Raw genomic sequence first — 25,231 nt, forward strand, 5'->3', positions numbered from 1 at the left:
GTGACCTTCACCAGTGTTTCTCAGTTTTTTTCTCCCTTAGATGAGGTAGAAAGGCTTGAGAGGCTCTGCGTTAGGTACTACCATCCCTCCACATTGGTTAGGCTCTGGTACAACCATGTTGGTTACGCTGTCACAAAATCATCTCCTTTGAGGGCAAACCTTTGTCAAGAAGGACAGAATTCTGTGGGATTATTCAAAATGGTTACTTTTCCCCTCCCCCTGCTAGAAGCATGAGGGGATTTTTCTCGGATATTAATCCTGAAAACCCAGTGGGCTGCAGGAGGTAAAACTAATAAAAATGTGGGGTTCTCCTCAGGCTGGGAGCCCGGGAGGATGTATCTCTCAAGCTAGTTCATGCTCAGTCTCTAGCAGGTGGTCAATTACCCTTTAAGTGTCGCTACCGGTTGCTAGCTCCAACGGCAGTTTCTCCTCCTGGTAAGCTGCAATTCTCTGTATTTACCTTCCTCTATATTTTGGGCGCAGTGATTCATTTTATGTCTTCAATTCTCTGACAGATCAAAGAGGAGTTGTTTATTGTCGTATTTTCTGCTTTTTTTGTATTGTGAGCATGGGAGTGATGATCTCTAAGCTGTTTACAAGTTGGAACAGAAACTGGAAGGCTGCTTGTTTATATGATTAGAGACTGGCTGGATTATTTGGTGAAATCTCTTTCTCCCCTTTCCCGTTGAAGGGTGAAGCCTCTGATGTTTCTCCTCAGAGGTGCGGCCTTGAATGCGTCCACAGTTACCCTGCGATGACAGTGGTTTTGGCAGGGCCTTTTTTGACTCTCTTCCTTTACTACACTGAGCTGTTAAGCCCAGCTAATCTCTGGCTGTTTGCTTTATTGTTTTCAACAGTGCCCTCAAGCACAAATTGCTTCATAGACTGATTCAATTAAATTTGGGTTGTTTTACAGGGATAGCTGTTGAGGTCAATGTTTGAGTTTTTTCTGAACCCGAGAACATTCTTCTTAGCAGTCTCTTCCCCTAATTTTCACTGGTAAACTAGCTGCCCTATGGTGGAGCTTGTATCTCTTAAGGAGTTTACCATTCTTTTTTAAATTTCTTTTCAACATAGCCTCGAAGTATTTTCGCTGTACCTTCCATTGTTCTTGAGAGTGCCTTAGACTTGAATTTTCCTATAGTCAGTTGTAAATGAAGTAAAGTTCCTTTGGAAGAATTTAGGAGCTTCCTGCTTTAAGGCCTCTCTCTCTCCCTGGGCAAAATCTCTGAGCCCTGGCTCTAAAGCTGGTATGGGGACAGTGGTGCAGTTCTCTTTGAGTGACGTGCCCACTTTAGGATCTGGGCACTTGGAGGGAATGGTGGGTATATGGCTGTAGCCTCTGGCCTTCTCAGCGTCCCTCTCCAGGTATGGAACCTCTTCCTTATGAATAACCTGTGTCAAGGAGAATCAGAGCCAGTGTTCTCAGTATGCCACAAACAAGATAGAACCTCCATCCCATGTGGAGAGGCTGGTCAGAAGAAGGGAGCCCCCATCTCCCAGACAGTGTTGCCAGAAACTTGGCCTCTGAACTAAGTAGCTTTCGGAGTGGCATGAGAAATGCTGATGGCCTGCCTCTCCTGGGAGTACGCTATAGTTCTTGACTGAATACTGAGGGGAGAGGGGGCATTGTTTTTAGCCGCACCCACCTGCAGTGGAATTTCCATCGTGCTGAGCTGGGTGTGGGGAGAGAGGGTCATACTTCAGGTGTCACGGACTTTTCCTGTTTTCTCCCAGTTTTAGTTGGTTTTCTTGAAAGTATTTCTTCATTTACTGTATGTTCTTAAGACCATTTCCAGAGACTATTTAAAGACCATTTAAGGTTGCTTTTTTATAGTTTTCACTGGTTCTGTGGAGCTGCTCACACTGCCGTGCCAGAAATGGAACCTTATTCTACACAGTTGATATGTTTTCATTTTATTTTATGTCAAAATAATTTACTGATTACCCTTAAATTATTTTGTGGTATTGTTTAATTTTCAGTATTTGGAGATTTAAAGAAAAATACCTTTCCAGTTATTGATTTTTCAGTCTTTTACATTTAGTGAGACTGTATGGCTAGCATATGGTCATCTTTCTGGGTTTTCCATGTACACATGAATATAACGTATATTATTTTGTTGTTGGGTAAAATGTTCCATAAATGTCTATTGGGTCAAGTTCATCAATAGTGTTTTTCAATTCCTATCATTACTGAGTTTCTGTTTACTTGTTCTACCAATTATTGAGAGAAGAGTGTTGAAATCTCCAAACATATTTGTGTATTTTTTCTTTCAGTTCTGTCATGTTACTTCATGTATTTGAATCTGTGTTATATTACTTCTTAATGAATTCATCTCTTTATCCATTGTAATGCTTCTCATTCTGTAGTATACTTTGTAAGGTATTAATATAGCCACGTCACACTTCTTTTAATTATTGTTTGTATGGTATATCTTTTTCCATGCTTTTGTTTTTAATCTTTCTATGTCTTTATGTTTAAAATAGTATTCCTTTAGACAGCGTATGGTTGGATCTTGCTTTTTTATCCTGTTTTACATCTGTCTTTTAGTTGTCTTTGGGCCATTTATATTTAATGGAATTATTAATATAGTTGTGTGTAAATCTACCATGTTATTGTTTTCTGTTTGTCCCACTTATTTTTTGTTTCCTTTTCACTCTTTTTCTGCCTTCTTTTGAGTATTTTTTTTTAGTATTCCATTCTATCTCGATTATGGCCTTATGCGCCGTACATCATTATTTTTTTCTGCTGATTATTCTGGAGTATAGACCATGTATCTTAATTGTCACAGTCTACCTTCAAATAATAGATTACTTCTTAGTACCCCTTTACTTCCCCCTCCCATTCTTTATCCTACTGTTCCTCCATTTTTATTCTACATATATTGTAAACCCCACAGTACATTATTATTTTAACTTTAAATAGTTATCTTTAAAGAAATTAAAATATGAAAGACTTTTTTATTCACCCACATATTTACTATTTCTCATGCTCTTCATTCCTTTGGGGAGATCCAAGTTTTCATCTACTATAATTTCCTTTTTGCTAGAAGAAGTTCCTTTAAACATTTCTTCTAAATAAAGTAACAAATAGAAAAAAAGTTAACAAAAAGTAAGTAAAATAAAATAAAATGGTAAGAGCTAAGTTCTTTTCAACTGAGGGGGAAAAAAACCGTTTCTTGTAGTACATTGGCGTTGAATTTTCTCACGTATTGTTTGTTTTAAAGAGTACTTATTTCACCCTCATTTCTGAAGAACATCCTTTTTTTATATGTCTTTTATGTGTTTATTTTCTTTACACACTTCCTACCCCACTGCTGATTGGTTTGGAAGTTATATGTTCTCAATCTCTTCTTTTGGTAGTTAAAATTATAATATGCATACTTAACAAAGTCTGTTGTTAGTATCTCCAACCTTCCTCCTAAACAATAATATATGATCCTGAGAAAATTTGAATACTGAGCATAAAACTACTGCTTACTAGATCTTGTGCCCTCTCTCTTATTTTCTGTTTCACACACACACACATACACCAATCTTTTATGATACTGTTGTGTACTATTTTAGTTCCACCTTGTTTTTATATTCTTAAAAATAAATCATTACTATTGTTCTTATTCTTTGTCAATCCTTATTTGTATCTACCCATATGTTTACAGAATTCTTTATTCATCGTTGCTTCTTTTGTTTGTCATGAATATATTAAAAATCATCTCCTTTAATCACTGTAAATAACTCTTGCTCAAAGAACCTTATAAATAATTGGTATGCTTGTTTCAATATCAGTGTTGTTTGTTTTTGTCATTGTTATATGACAATATTGCTATCCTTGATCCTAAAACCTTGTGATCAAATCCAGGAGGGTTGACTTTAGGTGATGTTAAGGGCAATAGTGATCAGGGCCAAGAGTTTGGTATAAAACATGCTCAACCCAATTCTAAAAATCCAGTTCTCTGCAGAACTTTGGTAAAATATACTTAGCAGAATATATGTTACTGAAATTTGGGATTTCCTAAGGATACATTTTTCACTTTTTCTAAAAGGAAAACATTTTTGAAGACATTTAATATGTGTTCACATGTCAGAGTAAATTCATTTATATATTAAAACTTGTTCAAGTGTAAGGAAAAGAGATCTACTCCAGCTAGTTCAAGAAAACAGGAGTTATTGTAAAAACACAAGTGGAACATGTGGGAGAAAGGATTTCCTGGGAACTCTTAAGTCCTAAATCTGCCAGGAATGGAGACTAGAGGATCGTTTTGTGATAGAGAGTAGCTCTCAAGACCTCCACAACACAGACAGAAAACGTTCATCTTTCCTGTTGTGCTTCACTATGAATTTCAGGGAGGTGCATCTGCTTCTACAAAAGGACTCTGAGTTATCATAGGCATGGAACAAACATTATGTTAAAGTTTAGAATTGGGTATGGCAGGGTAAAGTCAGACTCCAAAATTGGGTGAAGCCAGACCAAAGTTTTCAGTTTCTTACAGAAGACATTTTTTTTCCTTATCCAGAGACTAGGTCAAGATAAACTTTTGGTTGTCTCTCTGTGAGGTTGAGTGGATTTTTTTTTCCTGGAGTCTCCTTTCAAGGGTCCCAGATTATATGGAGATCTCAATTCCAACTCTCCATTAGTCCTAAATTCTTGTCTCCTAGTCTTACTTGAGTGTGTTAAGCCATTTGCCATTACTGGGTCTTCCAACCCCCAACTCTTAGCTTCAGACCTGCTCATTTGCTCCTTGCTCTGGTTTTGTTTTCTCTGTTTTCGGCATGTGAGAATTTCTCTTTCTTACCTGCAAGTTCGACTATGAACTGCAAAAATAATTTTTTATTCTATTTTATCCAGATTTTCCTCTTAGCTTAATCAGCTATTTTACTAGAACCTGAAACGTCCAAAGCATTCTTCTCAAAACACAAAACCGATCACATAACCTACTCTGTAAGATCTGTCAATTGTAATAAAGGTAATAAAGACCTAAATTTTACATGGCTTACTAGGCTCTATTTTGTAAATTATATACCTTTTCAACTGTACCTCCTATCACTCTTCCCTGTAGTCTCTGAGCTCTAGCCATACTAGCCTTCTCTCTGCTCTTGCTTTGCACTTAGCATCCTCTGATTTGAAAAGCCACCCTCCCCCAACACACTGTATATCTACTCACTCTTCAGATCTCAGTTCAAGTGTCATTTACTTAGAGAAGACTTTCCTGATTTCCCCGATCCCATCAGGCTAGGTCACTTTCCTGTGTTCTATAGTTTTCTAGAAATATTTGCTTAATATATATTTACATATTCATGTGTATGATTATTTTATTAATGCATGATTCCCCCATAGTCTGGAAACTTCATGAGAGCAGAGACCATTTTGCTTATCATTGGATATGCATCAAGGCACATTGACTGGAACATAGAATATACTCAATAAGTATGGAATGGATGGGCAGGTGGGTGGATGGATGGATAGAAAGTTGTTTGAAGAATGAGTGAGAAATTGAGTGAGTGAGGAAGGAAGGGAGGCAGAAAAGTAGGAGTGAATTGTGGCCAAATAACTTATTCCAGGAGCAATTTTTTGTGCATTGTACTTGTAAAAATGCTTGTAAAAGCAGAAACATTTCTTTATTTGTCTCTCAGTTCTGTTAGTCTCACATAATAGCAAATACTCTGTAGGTGGCAGTGCACTTACATAAGACATTTTTCTGAAAAAAAAAGGGGCGGTGTGTGGAATTATCTTGAACATTTGAAAGCATTTATATAACTTGACTCTTATATTACAGTTTTAAAGACATGCTCTTATTTTCCATAATGTGGACGTGTTCTTGATTTATACTTGCCCGGAGTCTTTTTCCCTCAGAGGTATTAGTAAGTGCTAGAGAGTTATCAGCTCTCATTTTATGATATTATGATCCATATCAGCATGCCATTCAAGAATTAGAAAATGGGTATTGTGAATGAAACAGTAGATAATGTTTTGTCTTTAACAGTAATAATATTTATACTGTAGAATAATTGGAACTATGGCAAATATAGACAGAACTACAGGCCAAACGTGTATATCTCAACTCACTTTGGGGATAAGACTTTTAAATTGTTTTCTAAATACATTGAAAAGAATGACCAGGGACGTCTCTGGTGGCATAGTGGTTAAGAATCTGCCTGCCAATACAGGGGACACGGGTTCAATCCCTGGTCCTGGAAGATCCCACATGCCGCGGAGCAACTAAGCCCGTGTGCCACAACTACTGAGCTGATGTGCTGCAACTACTGAAGCCCGTGTGCCTAGAGCCCGTGCTCCGCAACAAGAGAAGCCACTGCAGTGAGAAGCCCGCGCACTGCAATGAAGAGTAGCCCCCTCTCGCCGCAACTAGAGAAAGCCTGTGTGCAGCAACAAAGACCCAACGCAGCCAAAAATAAATAAATAAATAAATTTATTTAAAAAAAAAAAAAGAACGACCAGTTGACCACTTTACTCCTGGATTTTATATATAGAAATTTGAAGCCCAAATTTATCTTTCCCAGAATGTTTTGTGCATACTATTGCCACCTATATCATCTAAAGTTCCTTATAATCTAAAAGTATTATCGTTAAAATATTTGCCCCACTTTGTTTTCCATGCTGTAGGTTTTTTTCAAGTTAAAAAAATACATATATATAATAATTTTGTCCTTGCAGCACTTAAATGCAGAACGGTCTTACAAGTCCCAGATTGCTACTTTACATAAGTCTGTTGTAAAGATGGAAGAGGAGCTTCAGAAGGTTCAGTTTGAAAAAGTGTCTGCCCTTGCAGACTTGTCTTCCACAAGGGAACTTTGCATTAAACTTGACTCAGGCAAAGAACTTCTTAATCGACAGCTGGTTGCTAAAGATCAAGAAATAGAAATGGTATGTATTATGTTTTTAAATGGTTCTTTTAATATTACTATAAAATTACCACCATTTTCAAAAAATGAACTATTTTTTAATAAAATATTACATCAAGCCATGCCTTTCAACTTTAGATTTTATTTTTAAAGTCCAAGAAATTAATTTATGCTGTGTTCCAAACAACTCAAGACCATAACAGAAGCTCTTCCTTTGAGTGTGTAATTTGCATTTACTTTTAGCCAAAAGAAGTATAAAACACATTGACATATCAATCAGCAAAGAACCATGAGGCTGAGGTTTATCTAGCAAAATAATAACTTTAATGATATCCTTTTAAGCAAAATTTACTATTTGGCTGAGTTCTTTTAAACTGTAATTCACTTGACTGTGTCTACCATGTGCCTGACATTGTGCTTGCCACTGTGAATATAATGTTCAAAAGATACAGTCCCCTGCCCTCAAGGGCCTCCTGGTATTGGCATACAAATTATTTGGGGTGAATATTTTACTAGTAAGGAATGCTCAAGTTTTCAGAGAGGGAATTCCTTTTTGGCCTATGGGTGTCAGAGAGGAGTTCACAAGGGCACACTACTGAACTCAGAAGTGATGAGGCATCCCATTCAGAGGGGACAACCACTTAGGCAATGGTCTGAAGTTATAAGTAAGTTCTTGAGTGAGTAGTAAGTCATTTGCAATGGCCAGGTGGCTGAGATGCATCTGGAAAAATAGATGGAGCCTGAATCCTGAAGGGATATGTATTCAAGTTGCATAGTATAATTGAAATATCAACACATTTTGGTTATATGTTGATACACATACACAAATACACCATAACCAAAAGGATTAGTAATCTTTAAAATTATTACCCTTAGCAGAACTAAATATAAAATCAATAATGATTTATATTTATTTTTTAATCTTTTAAGGATGTTTACTACAGGTTTTGTTGCTTACTTACTAGTCTTTAAATATTTTTTCTCTTATTAGAATTATTAAAAGGTTAAAATACATATAACCTTTACCATCTTAACCATTTTAAAGTTCAGAGGTTTTCACATTGTTTTGCAGCCATCACCACTGTCCATGACCATAACTTCTTTCATCTTATAAATCTGAAACTCTATACCTATTAAACAATAACTCCCCATTCTCTCTTCCCTGCAGCCCCTGGCAACCACCATTATATTTTCTGTCTTGATGATTTTGACTACTCTAAGTAACTCACATAAGTGGAATCATAATGTATTTGTCTTTGGGAGGCTGACTTATTTCACTTAGCATAATGTCCTTAAGGTTCATCTATGTTGTAGCATATTGCAGAATTTCTTTCTTTTTTAATAGATCTTTATTGCAGTATAATTGCTTCACAACACTGTGTGAGTTTCTGTTGCACAGCAAAGCGAATCAGCCATATGCAGACACGTGTCCCCATATACCCTCCCTCTTGAGCCTCCTTCTCATCCTCCCTATCCCAACCCTCTAGGTCATCGCAAATCACCAAGCCGATCTCCCTGTGCTATGCTGCTGCTTCCCACCAGCCAACTATTGTACATTCAGTAGTGTATATATGTCGATGCTACTCTCACTTTGCCCCAGCTTCGCCCTCCCACCCCATGTCCTCAAGTCCATTCTCTATGTCTGCCTCTTTTCTCCTTCCCTGAAACTAGGTTCATCAGTACCATTTTATTTTATTTTTTTAGATTCCATATATATGTGTTAGCGTATGGTATTTGTTTTTCTCTTTCTGACTTACTTCACTCTGTATGACAGACTCTAGGTCCATCCATCTCACTACAAATAACTCATTTTCATTTCTTTTTATGGCTGAGTAATATTCCATTATATATATGTGTCACATCTTCTTTATCCATTCATCTGTTGATGGACCCTTAGGCTGGTTCCATGTCCTGGCTATTGTAAATAGAGCTGCAGTGAACATTGTGGTACATGACTCTTTTTGAATTCTGGTTTTCTCAGGGTATATGCCCGGTAGTGGGATTGCTGGGTCATATGGTAGTTCTACTTTTAGTTTTTTAAGGAACCTCCATATTGTTCTCCATAGTGGTTGTATCAGTTTACATTCCCACCAAGAGTGCAGGAGGGTTCCCTTTTAACCACACCCTTTCCAGCATTTATTGTTTCTAGATTTCTTGATAATGGCCATTCTGACCCATGTGAGGAGATACCTCATAGTGGTTTTGATTTGCATTTCTCTAATAATTAGTGATGTTGAGCATCTTTTCATGTGCCTCTTGGTCATCTGTATGTTTTCCTTGGTGAAATGTCTATTTAGTTGTTCTGCCCATTTTTTAACTGGATTGTTTGTTTTTTTGTTATTGAGCTGCATGAGCTATTTGTATATTTTGGAGATTAATCCTTTGTCTGTTGTTTCATTTGCAAGTATTTTCTCCCATTCTGAGGGTTGTCTTTTTGTCTTATTTACGGTTTCCTTTGCTGTGCAAAAGCTTTTAAGTTTAATTAAGTCCCATTTGTTTATTTTTGTTTTTATTTCTGTTACTCTAGGAGGTGGGATAAAAAAGATCTTGCTGTGGTTTATGTCAAAGAATGTTTTTCCTATGTTTTCCTCTAAGAGTTTTATAGTGTCTGGTCTTACATTTAGGTCTTTAATCCATTTGGAGTTTATTTTTGTGTATGGTGTTAGGGAGTGTTCTAATTTCATCCTTTTACATGTAGCTGTCCAGTTTTCCCAGCACCACTTATTGAAGAGGCTGTCTTTTCTCCATTGTATGTTCTTGCCTCCTTTGTCGTAAATTAGGTGACCATATGTGCGTGGGTTTATCTCTGGGCATTCTATCCCGTACCATTGATCTATATTTCTGTTTTTGTGCCAGTACCATAGTGTCTTGATTACTGTAGCTTTGTGGTATAGTTTGAAGTTGGGGAGCCTGATTCCTCCAACTCCGTTTTTCTTTCTCAAGATTGCTTTGGCTATTCAAGGTCTTTTGTGTTTCCATATGAATTGTAAAATTTTTTGTTCTAATTCTGTGAAGAATGCCATTGGTAGTTTGATAGGGATTGCACTGAATCTGTAGATTGCTTTGGGTAGTATAGTCATTTTCACAATATTGATTCTTCCAATCCAAGAACATGGTATATTTCTCCATCTGTTTATGTTATCTTTGATTTCTTTCATTGGTGTTTTACAGTTTTCTGAGTACAAGTCTTTCACCTCCTTAGGGAGGTTTATTCCTAGGTATTTTATTCTTTTTGTTGCAATGGTAAATGAGAGTGTTTCCTTAATTTCTCTTTCTGATTTTTCGTTGTTGGTGTATAGGAATGCCAGAGATTTCTGTGCATTAATTTTGTATCCTGCAACCTTACCAAATACATTGATTACTTCTAGTAGTTTTCTGGTGGCATCTCTAGGATTTTCTATGTATAGTCTCATATCATCGGCAAACAGTGACAGTTTTACTTCTTCTTTTTCCAATTTGTATTCCTTTTATTTCTTTTTCTTCTCTGATTGCTGTAGCTAGGACTTCCAAAACTATGTTGAATAAGAGTAGTGAGAGTGGACATCCTTGTCTCATTCCTGATCTTAGAGGAAATGCTTTCAGTTTTTCACCATTGCGTATGATGCTTGCTGTGGGTTTGTCATATCTGGCCTTTATTATGTTGAGCTAGGTTCCCTCTATGCCCATTTTCTGGAGAGTTTTTATCATAAATGGGTGTTGAATTTTGTCAAAAGCTTTCTCTGCATCTATTGAGATGATCATATGGTTTTATTCCTTAATTTGTTATTGTGGTATATCACATTGATTGATTTGCGTATATTGAAGAATCCTTGCATCCCTGGGATAAATCCCACTTGATCATGGTATATGATCCTTTTAATGTGCTGTTGGATTCTGTTTGCTAGTATTTTGTTCAAGATTTTTGCATCTATGTTCATCAGTGATATTGGTCTATAATTTTCTTTTTTTATGATATCTTTTTCTGGTTTTGGTATCAGGGTGATGGTGGCTTCATAGAATGAATTTGGGAGTGTTTCTCCTTCTGCAATTTTCTGGAAGAGTTTGAGAAGGATGGGTTTTAGCTCTTCTCTAAATGTTTGATAGAATTTGCCTGTGAAGCCCCCTGGTCCTGGACTTTTGTTTGTTGGAAGATTTTTAATCACAGTTTCAATTTCACTACTTGTGATAGGTCTGTTTTTGTTTTCTAATTCTTCCTGGTTCAGTCTTGGAAAATTGTACCTGTCCAAGAATTTGTCCATTTCTTCATGGCTGTCCATTTTATTGGCATATAGTTGTTTGTAATAGTCTCTTATAATCCTTTGTACTTCTGCAGTGTCAGTTGTGATTTCTCCTCTTTCATTTCTAATTTTATCTGTTTGTGTCCTCACCCTTTTTTTCTTGATGTGTCTGGCTAAGGGTTTATCAATTTTGTTTTTCTTCTCAAAGAACCAGCTTTTAGTTTTATTGTTCTTTGCTTTTGTTTCTATTTCATTTATTTCTGCTCTGATCTTTATGATTTCTTTCCTACCACTGATTTGGGTTTTCTTTGTTCTTTTTTCTCTAGTTGTTTCAAGTGTAGGGTTAGATTGTTTATTTGAGATTTTTCTTGTTTCTTGAGGTGAGATTGAATTGCTATAAACTTCCCTTTTAGAATTGCTTTTCTGCATCCCATAGGTTTTGGGTCGTTATGTTTTCATTGTCATTTGTTTCTATGTATTTTTTTATTTCTTCTTCGATTTCTTCAGTGATCTCTTGGTTATTTAGTAGCGCACTGTTTAGCCTCATGTATTTGTGTCTTTTTACAGATTTTTTTCTGTAATTGATTTCCAATCTCATAGCGTTGTGGTCAGAAAAAGATGCTTGATAACAATTTCAGTTTTCTTTAATTTTCTGAGGCTTGATTTGTGACCCAAGATGTGATCTGTCCTGGAGAATGTTCCATGTGCACTTGAGAAGAAAGTGTATTCTGCCACTTTGGGGTGGAATGTTCTATAAATATCAGTGAGATCTATCTGGGCTATTGTGTTATTTAAAGCTTGTGTTTCCTTATTTATTTTCATTTTGGATGATCTGTCCATTGGTGTAAGTGGGGTGTTAATGTCCCCTACTATTACTGTGTTACTGTCAATTTCTCCTTTCATGGTTGTTTGCATTTGCCTTATGTATTGAGGTGCTCCTATGTTGGGTGCATAAACATTTATAATTGTTATATCTTCTTCTTGGATTGATCCTTTGATCATTATGTAGTGCCCCTCCTTATCTCTTGTAACAGTCTTTATTTTAAAATCTACTTTATCTGATATGAGTATTGCTACTCCAGCTTTCTTTTGATTTCCATTTGCATGGAATATCTTTTTCCATGTGTTTACTTTCAGTCTGTATGTGTCCCTAGGTTTGAAGTGGGTCTCTTGTAGACAGCATCTATATGGGTCTTGTTTTTGTATCCATTCAGCCAGTCTGTGTCTTTTAGTTGGGGCATTTATTCCATTTACATTCAAGGTTATCATCGATATGTATGTTCCTATTAACATTTTCTTAATTGTTTTTTTGTGGGTTTTTTTCTTCTCTTGTGTTTTCCGCCTGGAGAAGTTTCTTTAGCATTCATTTTAAAGCTGGTTTTGTGGTGCTGAATTCTCTTAGCTTTTGCTTGTCTGAAAAGCTTTTGACTTCTCCATCGAATCTGAATGAGATCCTTGCTGGGTAGAGTAATCTTGGTTGTAGGTTTTTCTCTTTCATCACTTTAAATATATCCTGCCACTCCCTTCTGGCCTGCAGAATTTCTGCTGAAAAATCAGCTGATAACCTTATGGGGATTCCTTTGTATGTTATTTTTTGTTTTTCCCTTGCTGCTTTTAATATTTTTTCTTTGAATTTAATTTTTGTTAGTTTGATTAATATGTGTCTTGGTGTGTTTTTCCTAGGGTTTATCCTGTAGGGGACTCTCTGTGCTTCCTGGACTTTGGTGACTATTTCCTTTCCCACGTTAGGGAAGTTTTCGACTATAATCTCTTCAAATATTTTCTCAGACCCTTTCTTTTTGTCTTCTTCTTCTGGGACTCCTATAATTCAAATGTTGGTGTGTTTAGTGTTGTCCCAGAGGTCTCTGAGACTGTCCTCAATTCTTTTCATTGTTTTTTCTTTATTCTGCTCCTTCTGCAGTTATTTCTACCATTTTGTCATCCAGCTCACTTATTCATTCTTCTGCCTCTGTTATTCTGTTATTGATTCCTTCTAGTGTATTTTTCATTTCAGTTATTGTATTGTTCATCTCTGTTTGTTTGTTCTTTAGTTCTTCTAGATCTTTGTTAAACATTTCTTGTATTTTCTCAATCCATGCCTCCATTCTACTTCTGAGATTCTGGATCATCTTTACTATCATTACTCTGAATTCTTTTTCAGGTAGATTGCCTATTTCCTCTTCATTTATTTGGTCTTGTAGGTTTTTACCTTGCTGCTTCATCTGTGACATATCTTTTGCTGTCTGATTTTTTTTTTTTTAATGAGTGGAATTGTGTTCCTGTCTTACTGGTTATTTGGCCTGAGGCTCCCAACGCTGGGATTTGTAGGCTGGGTCTTGGTGCTGAGATGAGGAACTCTGTGAGACCTCACTCTGATGAATATTCCCTGGGGTCTGAGGTTCTCTGTTAGTCCAGTGGTTCAGACTCGGAGCTCCCACCACAGGAGCTTCAGCCTTACCCTGGGCTTGTGAACAAGATCCCTCAAGCCACATGGGGCAGCAAAAAAAAAAAAAAAGATAGAGAACAATAACGAAGTAAAAAATTAAATTAGACTAGGATTTCTGGATCATATGGTAATCATATGGTAATTCTATTTTTAATTTTTTGAGGAATCTCCATACTGTTTTCCAAAGCAGCTGTACCATTTTACATTCCCACTGACAGTGCACAAGTGTTCCAATTTCTCTACATCCTTGCCAACACTTGTTTTTCAGCCTTTCTCTCTTTCTTTCTTTCTTTCTTTCTTTCTTTCTCTCTCTCTCTACCCCCCTCCCTCCCTCCATTCTTCCCCCAACCTCTCTCTCTCTTTTGCTAATAACTATCCAGATGGGTGTGAAGTCATCAGGCTAATTCTCATAGTATTTTTAAATACTCCTGACATAAATTTTTTTGCCTTAGAATTTAGTTATTTATATATTTATGTTTATCCCCATAATAAGCTGTATTTCAAGTACAAGAACTATCTTATTTATCTTTGTATTTCTTCAGCTGTACTATGCATATAAGGGACAGTCAAATAATTTTTCTAAGTTAAACTTTTGATTTTGAGATAATTGTAGATTCACATGCAATTATAAGAAACTATACAAAGAAATGTTGTGTCTCCTTTACCTGGCCTCCCGCATTGGTAACATCTTGCAAAACCATAGTGTAATATCTCAACCAGGCTTTTGACATTGTTTCAGGCAAGATATGGAACATTTCTATCACAGGACCCATCATGTTGCCGTTTTTTAGCACTATCTACCGCCCTCCTATCCACAACCTCTCCTTAACCCCTGGAAACAAACAGCTAATCTGTTCTCCACTTGTAAATTTTGTCACTTCAAGAATGTTATATAGATAGAATCATACGATATGTAAACTTTGGGGATTGGATTTTTTTCACTCAGCATAATTCTCTGAAGATTCATCCAGGTTGTTGCATATATTAGTGGTTCATTCCTGTAACATAGTTTGTTTAATCATTCATCCTTTGAAGGACATCTGTTATTTCCAGTTTGGAGAGAGAGAGAGAGAGATAGAGATAGAGAGAGAGAGAGAGAAATTAAAGACCCAAATAAAAGGAAAGACATCCCACATCCATGGATCAGAAGACTTAACACTGTTAAAATGGCAGTACTACCCCAAATTGGTCTACAAATTCAATACAATGCCTATTAGAATGCCAGCTGGCTTCCTCATTGAAACTGACAAGATGACATAAAATTAATATGGAAGTGCAAGTGACCCAGAATAGCCAAAACAATCTTGAAAAAGAAGAACAAAGTCAGAGCACTTCCCAATGTCAAAACTGTCTATAGTAATCAAGACAGTGTAGTACTAGCATAAGGAAAGATATATAAGTCAGTGGAACAGAATTGAGAGTCCAGAAATAAACTCTTACATTTGTGGTGAAATGATTTCCAAAAAATTGGTATCAATACAATTTAATGGGGGAAGAATAGTCTTTTCAACAAATGCTACTGGGACAACTAAACATCTACATGGAGAAGAATGAAGTTGGATTCCTATCACATACCATATACAGAAATTAACTTCAAATGTTTTATAGGCCTATATGTAAGAGTTAAAATTATAAAACTCTTAAGAAGAGAACATACGAATAAATCTGTGTGACCTTGGGTTAGGTGAAGCTTTTTTAGAGTCACATCAAAAGTACAACAGAAGAAAAAATAGATTAGAAGGACTTCATCGAAATAAAAAACTTTTGTGCTGCAAATGATATCAACAAAGTAAAAAGACAATGCACAGAATGGGGAAAACATTTGCAAATCATATATCTAATAAGAGATTTGTATCCAGAGTATATAAAGGACTCTTGCAACTTAGTAATAACCCAACTCAAAAAATGGGGAAAGGATCTCAATAGACATTTCTCTGTAGACACACATAAATGGGCAAAAAGCACATGAAAAGATGCTCAACATCATTAATAATCAGAGAGACGCAAAACAAAACTATACCATTTCATAACCACTAGGATGGCTATAATTTACAAAAGACAATAGCAAATGTTGGCAAAGATGTAGAAAACTTGGAACCCTCATACATTGCTGGTGGGAATGTAAAATAGGCCTCTTTGGAAAACATCTTGGCAGTTCCTCAAAATGTGAAAAAATAGGATTACCATAAAGTCCAGAAATCCCACTCCTATTTATCAAAGAAGAATGAAAACATAGGTCCATGTAAAAACGTATACACAAATGTTCTTATCAGCATTATTTATAATAGCCAAAAAGTGTACATAACTCAAATATTCCTACATCTACGCAAGGGAATATTATTTGGCAATAGAAGTAATGAAGTACTGATACCTGCTAAAACATGGATGACTCTTGAAAACATTACACTAAGTGAAGGAAGGCAGTCCCATAAGACCACACACACATTGTATGATTCCATTTATATGAAATGTTTAAAATAAAGCAGATCATAGAGATAGAAAATAGATTAGGAATTGTCTAGGGCTAGTGCTGGGGTAGGAGTGGGGGAATGACTGCTAATGTGTGCTGGGTTTCATTTTGGGATGATGAAAAAGTTCTCACAATAGGTTGTGAGATTGTGGTATGATCATACAACTCTGTTAATGTACTAAAAACCATTGACTTGTACAATTTAAACGGGCAAGTTGTATGGTATGTGAGTTATATTCCAATAAAGCTGTTACCAAAAATGTGATGCTCTATTTTATATTCCTGCCAGCAAGGTATATGAGATTGCCATTGCCCATTTTAATGTGAATCAACACAAAAACTAAGAAATTTGCCAGTTTGATAAAGTACGACATTGGTTCACCTGAAAGAGATTTTGCCCCCCAGGAAACACTTAGCAATGTCTGTAGACATTTTTGACTGTTACAACCAGGGTTGGGGGATGCTGTGGATCTCTGGTAAGTAGAGGCCAGGGATGCCACTAAACATCCTGTAATGCATAGGCAACTCCCTACACCAAATAAATGTCCAACCCAAAAGATCAGTAGTGTCAAAGTTAAGAAATCCTGGACTAGAAATACCGTCTTGTTTTAATTTCTATTTCTTTGATTATTAGTAAGGGTAAGTTATTCTATATGTTTACTCATTAGCTGTATTTTGTACATTTTCTGTTAACATCATTAGTTCATATTTCTCCGCAGTTTGTTCATCTTCCTTATATTAATAAGATATTAACTATTTACTGAGTTTATTTTCATCTGGTTTTTTTCCTCATAAATTTTGTTTCTTTATAATGAGTATAAATATGTTTGTTTTTTCTACAGTCAGACATAATTTTTTAATTGTATCTAGTCTAAAAAGTTCTTCCCCTACCTGCCCGCCCCTTTCCTAATAATTTCATTTTTATTTAACTTTTTTTTCTTAGGGTTTTATCTTTTTACATTTAACTTTTTTTTTTTTTTTTTACGGAACGCGGGCCTCTCACTGTTGTGGCCTCTCCCGTTGCAGAGCACAGGCTCCGGATGCACAGGCCCAGCTGCCATGGCTCACGGGCCTAGCCGCTCCGTGTCATGTGGGATCTTCCCGGACCGGGGCATGAACCCACGTCCCCTGCATCGGCAGGCGGACTCTCAACCACTGCGCCACCAGGGAAGCCCAACATTTAACTTTTTTAATGCATATGTAAATTATTATAATATATATTATGAGATAAGGAATACTTTTTTTCTAAATAATGTCTGGTTTTTCTCCTTTTGAAGAAGCATTTGGCTTATAGAACGTATTTTAGGCTCAAGATAACCTTCAAAAAGTGAAGTTTTCCACAGGATCATGCAAGAGAGGGAATGTGCAATTACTCCTTATCTTTCTTAACTATGGAGTGTGATGATGTTCCGTCAGGAAATTAGGTGTTTATAATTCACCCAACTCAGGACAAAGCAGTAGTTACAGATACTACCATGTCAGTCTTGCAGAAATAAGAAATATCAAAGCTGGAAATGGAAATTGTTTGAAGTTTGAGGTTAATAACTCTTTACTTAAATTAATGAACTTTCTGATATTATCAGAGAGTTGGGGAAAGTGATACTCAGTGTGTGTGCGTGTGTGTATCTGGTAAGAAGGAGGACACAATTCCTAATCAAGAAATTAAAAGTGGTTGTCAGTTTATAACATAATACAGACATTATATGAGTCTCTGATAATACATCAGTTAAGTGAACGAATAGGAATAAGTATAGGTATCTTCCTGTTATTGTACAGATGGAGAATGAGTTGGATTCTGCTCATTCTGAAATAGAACTCCTCAGGAGTCAGATGACAAATGAGAGAATCTCCATGCAGAATCTAGAAGCTTTGCTGGTGTCCAATCGAGACAAAGAATATCAGTCTCAGATAGCACTTCAAGAAAAAGAATCTGAAATTCAGCTTCTTAAAGAACACCTTTGTTTGGCAGAAAATAAAATGTGAGTTGGTTAGCAATATGATAACATAAAGTCATATTTCTAAAGTTTTGGTACTTTATAGATTAATAGAATTTTAAAGCTGGCGTTTAGACAATTTAGTGTCATAATTTGCTATTAATTAAACTGAGGACCCCAAATATTGTGATTTGTCTAAGATTTAGTACTTATTTCTATTATATGTTTATCTAAATTTATCTAAATTTAAGTTTAACCATCTTTGTTGATTGTTTGGGTATAAATGAACACCTATTGATCTAACATATTGCCTTTAGGAAATAACCAGATTAGAAGAAATTAAGCACTTCTGAAACCAGAAGAATTTTTCTATTTATGGACCCACCTGGTAGTGCTACCGTCTTTCCATTTGCCACATAATATTTCCCTATGTACCTGTAAGTGTATACTGGTTACCTGGAAGAACTACTGCATTTACAGAATGCTGAAGACTTCCCCCAGAGCATTGATTTTGACTTTTTTTTTTTTTTTTTTTTTTTTTGTGGTACGTGGGCCTCTCACTGTTGTGGCCTCTCCCGTTACGGAGCACAGCCTCCGGACGCACAGTCTCAGCAGTCATGGCTCACGGGCCCAGCCGCTCCGTGGCATGTGGGATCTTCCCAGACCGGGGCACGAACCCGTGTCCCCTGCATCGGCAGGAGGACTCTCAACCACTGCGCCACCAGGGAAGCCCTGATTTTGACTTTTTATTTTAAGAATCCCTAATGCCGTTAGCACCTTATTTACAAGACTGGAGGATTAGGTGGAAATGCCTGCCTGCATAGTGAATATTTTATTATTAAGCATAGTGAATATTTTATTATTAAAATATTAAACTAATATTTTATTATTAAACTTATTCTTTTATTATTAAACTCACCTCTCACAAAACTTCATGGGGACCCTTAGCCTCTGTTCTTATCTGTCCCATCTATAACACTTTTTCATCCAGCCTCAACTCTGCCCTCCCATCCGAGCAGGGGACGTGGGGAAGGAGAGGAATCATGGTCTCAGGAATCAGCTACTTGTAGGAGCCCCGACTAAGCAAAGGCTGCAAAGCCAGGGCCCGTTTCCTTCAGAAACTGATTTTAGGTTTTGGCAGCTGTGATTGAGTCATTCTTTTCAATCACTGCAGCTGGGCTTTTGGGGTACCTTCAACCAGTTCTGCAGGATCATTTCCTCAAGCCGTAGGTGGAAATTGCCTCAGTGAAATGTGCCGACACTCCCACCTTAAGGGGTACATTCTGTTTTAGACTGGCTGGTGAGTAGTATCAAGTAAGCTTGATAAAGTTGTGTGTTCTTAGTCTCTAAAGTTTAGACTCCAGCAGTCTGTAATGCAGTCCTGAAAGCCAACAGATAGGATAGAATGTTCTGTGCAAGCAGCATTCACCTCTGTCATCTGCCTCATGGTAGTGTGCCTTATCACAGGGTTTTTGAGGCAGTGTTTAGCCCTGAGGAAGATCCTGTTAAATTGAAGAGATTTTGTTTTTAACAGTAGATACATGAAATTTCATTGCAAGTATATGTAAGGCATTTGGTCAATTAAATGTACATATATACGCACACATTCGTCATGGTGCTAGTGAATTCCAGTATTATATGCACTGGAATATGCACCTAATACCTTAAAGTACACTTGTAAAAATGATCTGCAGTAAATAAGTAATATAGGTAGATAATAGATAATAGTACCCCTCTAAACATAGAGAAACTGAGACAGAAAAGGTTTAACTAATTGAATGGGGCTGGGACAGCGCAGGCTTTTAGTAGGCTACTTTGCACATTTACTACATCTAAAGCTGGCATATTTTAGATGCACTAATACATCTATGAAAATGACAGTTTTGCTTGGATCCAGCTGAGAAACCATTGCCAACATGGTTTCATGTACTCTAGGAGTCCTAGCCATATTTTACCTGTAATTAACTGTCACTCACGTTCTTTTACACAGGGCCATCCAGAGTAGAGACGTGGCCCAGTTCAGGAACGTCATAACGCAGTTAGAAGCTGATTTAGACATTACCAAGAGACAACTAGGGACAGAGCGCTTTGAAAGGTAAGTGTGTCTCTATGCCACGTTCAGCCTGGAAAGCATTGTTCCTTGGATAACCACAGATTTTGGTTATTTCATGATGCTTAGATTTTAAAGCATGATTTGAACTATAGTTCTACGACAGTGTTAATAATGTCGCTGGATATAAAGTTTAGTAAAAGTCTCACTGTTTTGCTTTAGGGAAAGAGCTGTGCAAGAACTTCGCCGCCAGAATTACTCAAGTAGTGCTTATCATTTGAGTTCCACAATAAAGCCAAATACAAAATGTCACTCACCAGAACGTTCTCACCACCGATCTCCTGACCGAGGCCTGGATCGATCATTAGAAGAGTAAGTGGTTTAAGGATCCATTCTTCGGGAACCATATAGCAATAAAAACTGAATATCTGAGAGGGTAAGAACACTCCGTAACAGTCTACCATTAATAGTGCTATTTAAACATCATTACATAATTAGATATGTAGACATAAAAATAAAGTATTTTGATAATTAGTTTTATATAAATGTTAAAGAAAGGTCTATTTTATCTAATGTCTACATAAATTATATTTTTTAAATCTGATTTTCTTTTTTTTCTGCATCATACAGTTTTTTCATATACTTTCATTGACAAAATATTGGCTAATTATTACAGCACCATAAAATACACATACTTCAGGAAAATAATAGGCTAATTTTTCAGAGGAAAATATTTTAGATATATTCCTGTATGTCACAATTTCGTTAAAACATTTTTATTTAGAAATAATTTCAAAGTTACAAGAAGTTAACAAAAATAAAATAATACAAAGAACATCTGTGCAACCCTTTACCCATACTCACTATTATTAAAATTTTACCGCATTTGCTTTTTCTGGGTTTATGAGACAACACATGCTGTCTCATGCACTCACATTCTTGCACTTGTTCCTCCCTCTCTCTCTCTCTTCTATCACATTATCTTGCTAAATTCTTTTACTTTTTTATTAAGTTTTGTAGTTGAATCTTTAGGGGTTTCCAGATATACTATCATGTCATCTGCAAAAAGAGATAATTTTATTTCTTCTTTTCCTATATGTATCTCTTGAATTGTATTCTCTAGTTGACTGCATTTGCCAGTATCATCAGAATAATGATAAATAGCTGTAGCAAAAGTGGACATTCTTGGGGCTTCCCTGGTGGCACAGTGGTTGAGAGTCCACCTGCCGATGCAGGGGACACGGGTTCATGCCCCGGTCCGGGAAGATCCCACATGCCACAGAGCGGCTGGGCCCATGAGCCATGGCTGCTGAGCCTGTGCGTCCGGAGCCTGTGCTCTGCAACGGGAGAGGCCACAACAGTGAGAGGCCCGCGTACTGAAGTGGACATTCTTGTTTTAATTCTGACCTGTGGTGGGAATGCCAGTGGGGTTTGCCCATTAAGTAAGATACTGGCTTTAGGATTGCGGTTTATATGTTTTATGATATTAAGGAAATACTACTCATTACTATTTTTTCAAGACATTTTATTAGGAAAGGATGTTTTTGTCAAGGGCCTTTTTATCATCTATGAAGATATGGTTTTTCTCTTTAGAACTATTAATATGTGAATTATATTAATAGATTTTCAAGTACTGAACCATCTTTGAATTTCTGGCATAGCCCCTACTTGGTCATAGTATATTATTTTCTTGGTGTTCACTACTATTTCATTTATTTGAGATCTGTGTATCAATAGTCGTAAGTGATATTGGTCTGTAATTTTCTCTCTGTGCTATTTTTATCAATTTTAGATATAAATGTTATATTTGTTTCAAAAAAAGAATTTGAAAATTTTTTGTTTACCGTGCTTTGAAACAAGTTATATAGTTGGGGATTATTTGATCTCTAAAGATTTGGGTGAGTTTACATGTCAAACCATGTAGCCTTGGTTCTTTTTTTTTGTGGGGTGTACTTCCTTAATAACTTTTTCTATGCTTCTTTTTTTTTTAAAGCCTTGACACGACTTTTTTTTTTAATTTAGTAATTAATTTATTTTTGGCTGCATTGGGTCTTCATTGCTGCACGCAGGCTTTCTCTAGCTGTGGTGAGAAAGGGCTACTTTGTTGCGGTGCGTGGATTTCTCATTGCTGTGGCTTCTCTTGTTGCAGAGCATGTGTACTAGGTATGTGGGCTTCACTAGTTGTGGCACACAGGCTCAGTAGTTGTGGCTTGTGGGCTCTAGAGCACAAGTTCAGTAGTTGTGGTGCATGGGCTTAGTTGCTCCACGGCATGTGGGATCTTCCCGGACCAGGGCTCAAACCCGTGTCCCCTGCATTGACAGGCGGATTCTTAACCACTGCACCACCAGGGAAGTCCTCTATTGCTTCTTTGGAAATTGGTCTTTTTAAGCTTTCTATCTCTATTTGCCTAAAAGTTATCTAGGCTTTCAGTTATCTAGGTTTTCAAATTTATTTGCACAGAAGTAACCAATGCAATATCTTATAAATTTTAAAATTTCTTCTGTATCAATAGTTATATCCTTTGTCATTTCTTATTTGTATATGTATGTTTCTTCCTTTTTTTGTTGATTACGTTAGCCTATGGTTTGTTTACTTTGTTCATTGCTTCAAAGAACCAGCATTTTGATTTATTGATTTAATCTGTTTTTCTTTCTTATTAATTTCTTTTTTTATTTATATTATTTCCTTCCTTGTGCTTTTTCATTTACTTTGTTGGGTTTTTTTCCCTAGAGTTTTGAGTTAGAAATTTAATTCATTTATTACCATTCTTTCACTTTTATTGATGTAGATATTCAGAGCTATGAATTTTTCTGTGATCACTGCTTTAAATATATCCCATAGATTCTGAGATATAGTGTTTTTGTGATCATTATTTTTCATAAATTCTGTAATTTCTGTTTGTATTTTCACTTTTACCCAAGAGCTATTTGGTAGAAAATCTTTTAATTTTCGATGAGAAGAGCTTTTTTGTTTGTTTGTTTTGGTTTCATTTTTAATTCCGAGTGTTATTGCATTGTGATCAGAGACTATTGTCTGTAATATTTCTATTTTATGGACACTACTGATGTTTTTTTGTACTTTACTGCATGATCAATTTTTGTGAACAGTTCATGTGCACTTGAGAAGATACATTCTTTCTTATCAGAGTATAGTGTAATATAGCTAAAAGATTTGCCTTTTTAATTTTATTTAGTTCTTTTATAATGTCGTTTAATTTTTGTTCACTTGTTTTACTAAGAATGGTGTTTTAAAACCTATTATTAGTATGTTTTTATTTCTTATGTCTCCTATAAATTTTGTTTTCTATAGGTGGTTTGCTGTTTTATTTGTGGCATAGATATTCTGAACTGTCATATCTTTATTGTGAATGTGGCTTTTATGAAGTGTTATTTTCTGATGCGTTTAATTTTTTTGGAAGGAGGAAGGACTTGATGCCTACTTTGTCTGGTATTAGAGTTACAACTCCTGTTTCCTTATTGTCTCCATTTGCCTGGTAGATCTTGGTCCATCACTTTATTTTTAACTTTTTTGAATCACTGCATTTTAAGTATCTCACTTTTATATAGTATGGATTTGAGTTTTGCTTTATGAATCATTTTGAAATTTTTTTAAAACAGGTGAGTTAAGCTCCTTCATATTATTGATATAACTTAAATTTGGCCTCAACTCTGTCATATCATCTTATGTTATGATAACCACATTTACTATGTGATATTTACTCTGTTTGATTATTCTTCTTTGCTTGTAAACATTTCTTTTGATATTCAAGAAGTTTTGTGTTTCATTATAATGGTTACCTTTCTATTAATACATTTGATAGTACCCTTAAAGTACCCTTTTTTTAATTTTTAACTTTTTGCTGCTAGTTTTAAATGGTATCCTTTGACTGCCACCTATTATCCAGACAACAGTCAATGTACTTAATTTACTTTCCCCGAGCCACTGATCTGTTTCTTGTTCCTATAGTGTTGCCTTTTCAAGTTGTCGTATAAATGGAATCATGTGTTATGTAGTCTGTAGTGGCTGACTTTCACTCAGCACTACATATTTGAGATTTATCCGGCTTGTTGTATGTATCAGATATTATTGGATATTCCTTTTAACTGCTGAGTAATATTCCAGTGTGTGACTGTAACACAGTTTTGTTTTGCTTTGGTTTACTTTTTATTATTTTGAAATCATTACAGCAGTCTCACAGGTAGTTGCAAAAATAGTACAGATAGTCCCACATATCCTTCCCCCAGCTTCCCCAATGGCAAGCCAGGAAACTGACATTGGCATAATTAACCAGTCTATAGGCCTTATTCAGTTTTCACTAGTTTTTACACGTGCTTGTGTGTGTGTGCAGTTTTTTTACACAGAGCACATATGACATCACCACAGTCAATGTTCTGAATTGTTCCATCAGCCCCGAGGAACTCATTCCTTCATGATACCCTTTTATGGTCACAGTCCTCTCGTTCTCCTCCCTATTCCTGAGCAAACACTAATTTCTTCTCCAGCTCTATTATTCTATCCTTTTGAGAATGTTGTATACATGGAATCACACATGGGATGTAAGTTTTTGAGACTTAGCACAGTGCCCAGGAGATCCATCCAAGTTGTGTGTGTCAATAGTTCATTCTTTTTTATTGTTGAATCCATAGTATTCCATGATATGGATGTATCACAGCTTGTGAAAACTGAGTGAAAAAATACATTGTATCTGTTTTCTTACACAGAAGCTGAGGGAAAAATCCTAAGTCTTACCAAAGTAATATTAGAACACATTTTTTTACTCATCATGAAATCATTGAGTTGAAAATATTAATCTACATAATTTTTTTCTCTCTTATAGGAATCTTTGCTATAGAGATTTCTGACACGTGAAAAGATTCTTCATATCCTTGGGAGAGGTCAAAGTTTCAAACTGATTTTTTTTTGCTATATGATTGCATTTATCTTTTGAATGCTTGACAATGTTAAATGAATTTATTAACGTTGTGCCTCTGAATCTCTGTTTTCATGTGCCATATCGCAGTGATCTGAGATGACTCATATAAAACAAAAATGCATATGTCTCTTTCTATCCATACAGTAATAGTGAGTGTAAAATCTGCTTACTTCACTATTCAACACTGTTATGTTAACTATCCGGAGTAAATAAAGAAGATTATACAAAGGGGGAAAAGTGTTTTTACAAAACTGATTTTTTCTTTGTGATTTATGCTTTCATGGCTGGACAAGTTGTGCCACAATAGGTACAGTTTACCAAT

At 36.0% G+C, this 25,231-nt stretch overlaps 1 protein-coding gene across 2 annotated transcripts in view; it reads left to right on the forward strand.

The window, feature by feature from the left end:
• TSGA10 (testis specific 10) overlaps nt 1-24,838 on the forward strand; it is a 69,920-nt gene extending 45,082 nt beyond the window's left edge. For both annotated transcript variants that reach the window (XM_065891318.1, XM_065891319.1), the window contains 5 exons: nt 6,671-6,880; nt 17,768-17,970; nt 19,916-20,020; nt 20,198-20,347; nt 24,814-24,838. In XM_065891318.1, coding sequence (XP_065747390.1) covers nt 6,671-6,880; nt 17,768-17,970; nt 19,916-20,020; nt 20,198-20,347; nt 24,814-24,838 — 693 coding nt within the window. The remainder of the gene's footprint in view (nt 1-6,670; nt 6,881-17,767; nt 17,971-19,915; nt 20,021-20,197; nt 20,348-24,813) is intronic.
• Nucleotides 24,839-25,231: the final 393 nt, after the last annotated feature.

This window comes from Phocoena phocoena, chromosome 14 (assembly GCF_963924675.1).
Source record: "Phocoena phocoena chromosome 14, mPhoPho1.1, whole genome shotgun sequence".
Lineage (NCBI taxonomy): Eukaryota > Metazoa > Chordata > Mammalia > Artiodactyla > Phocoenidae > Phocoena > Phocoena phocoena.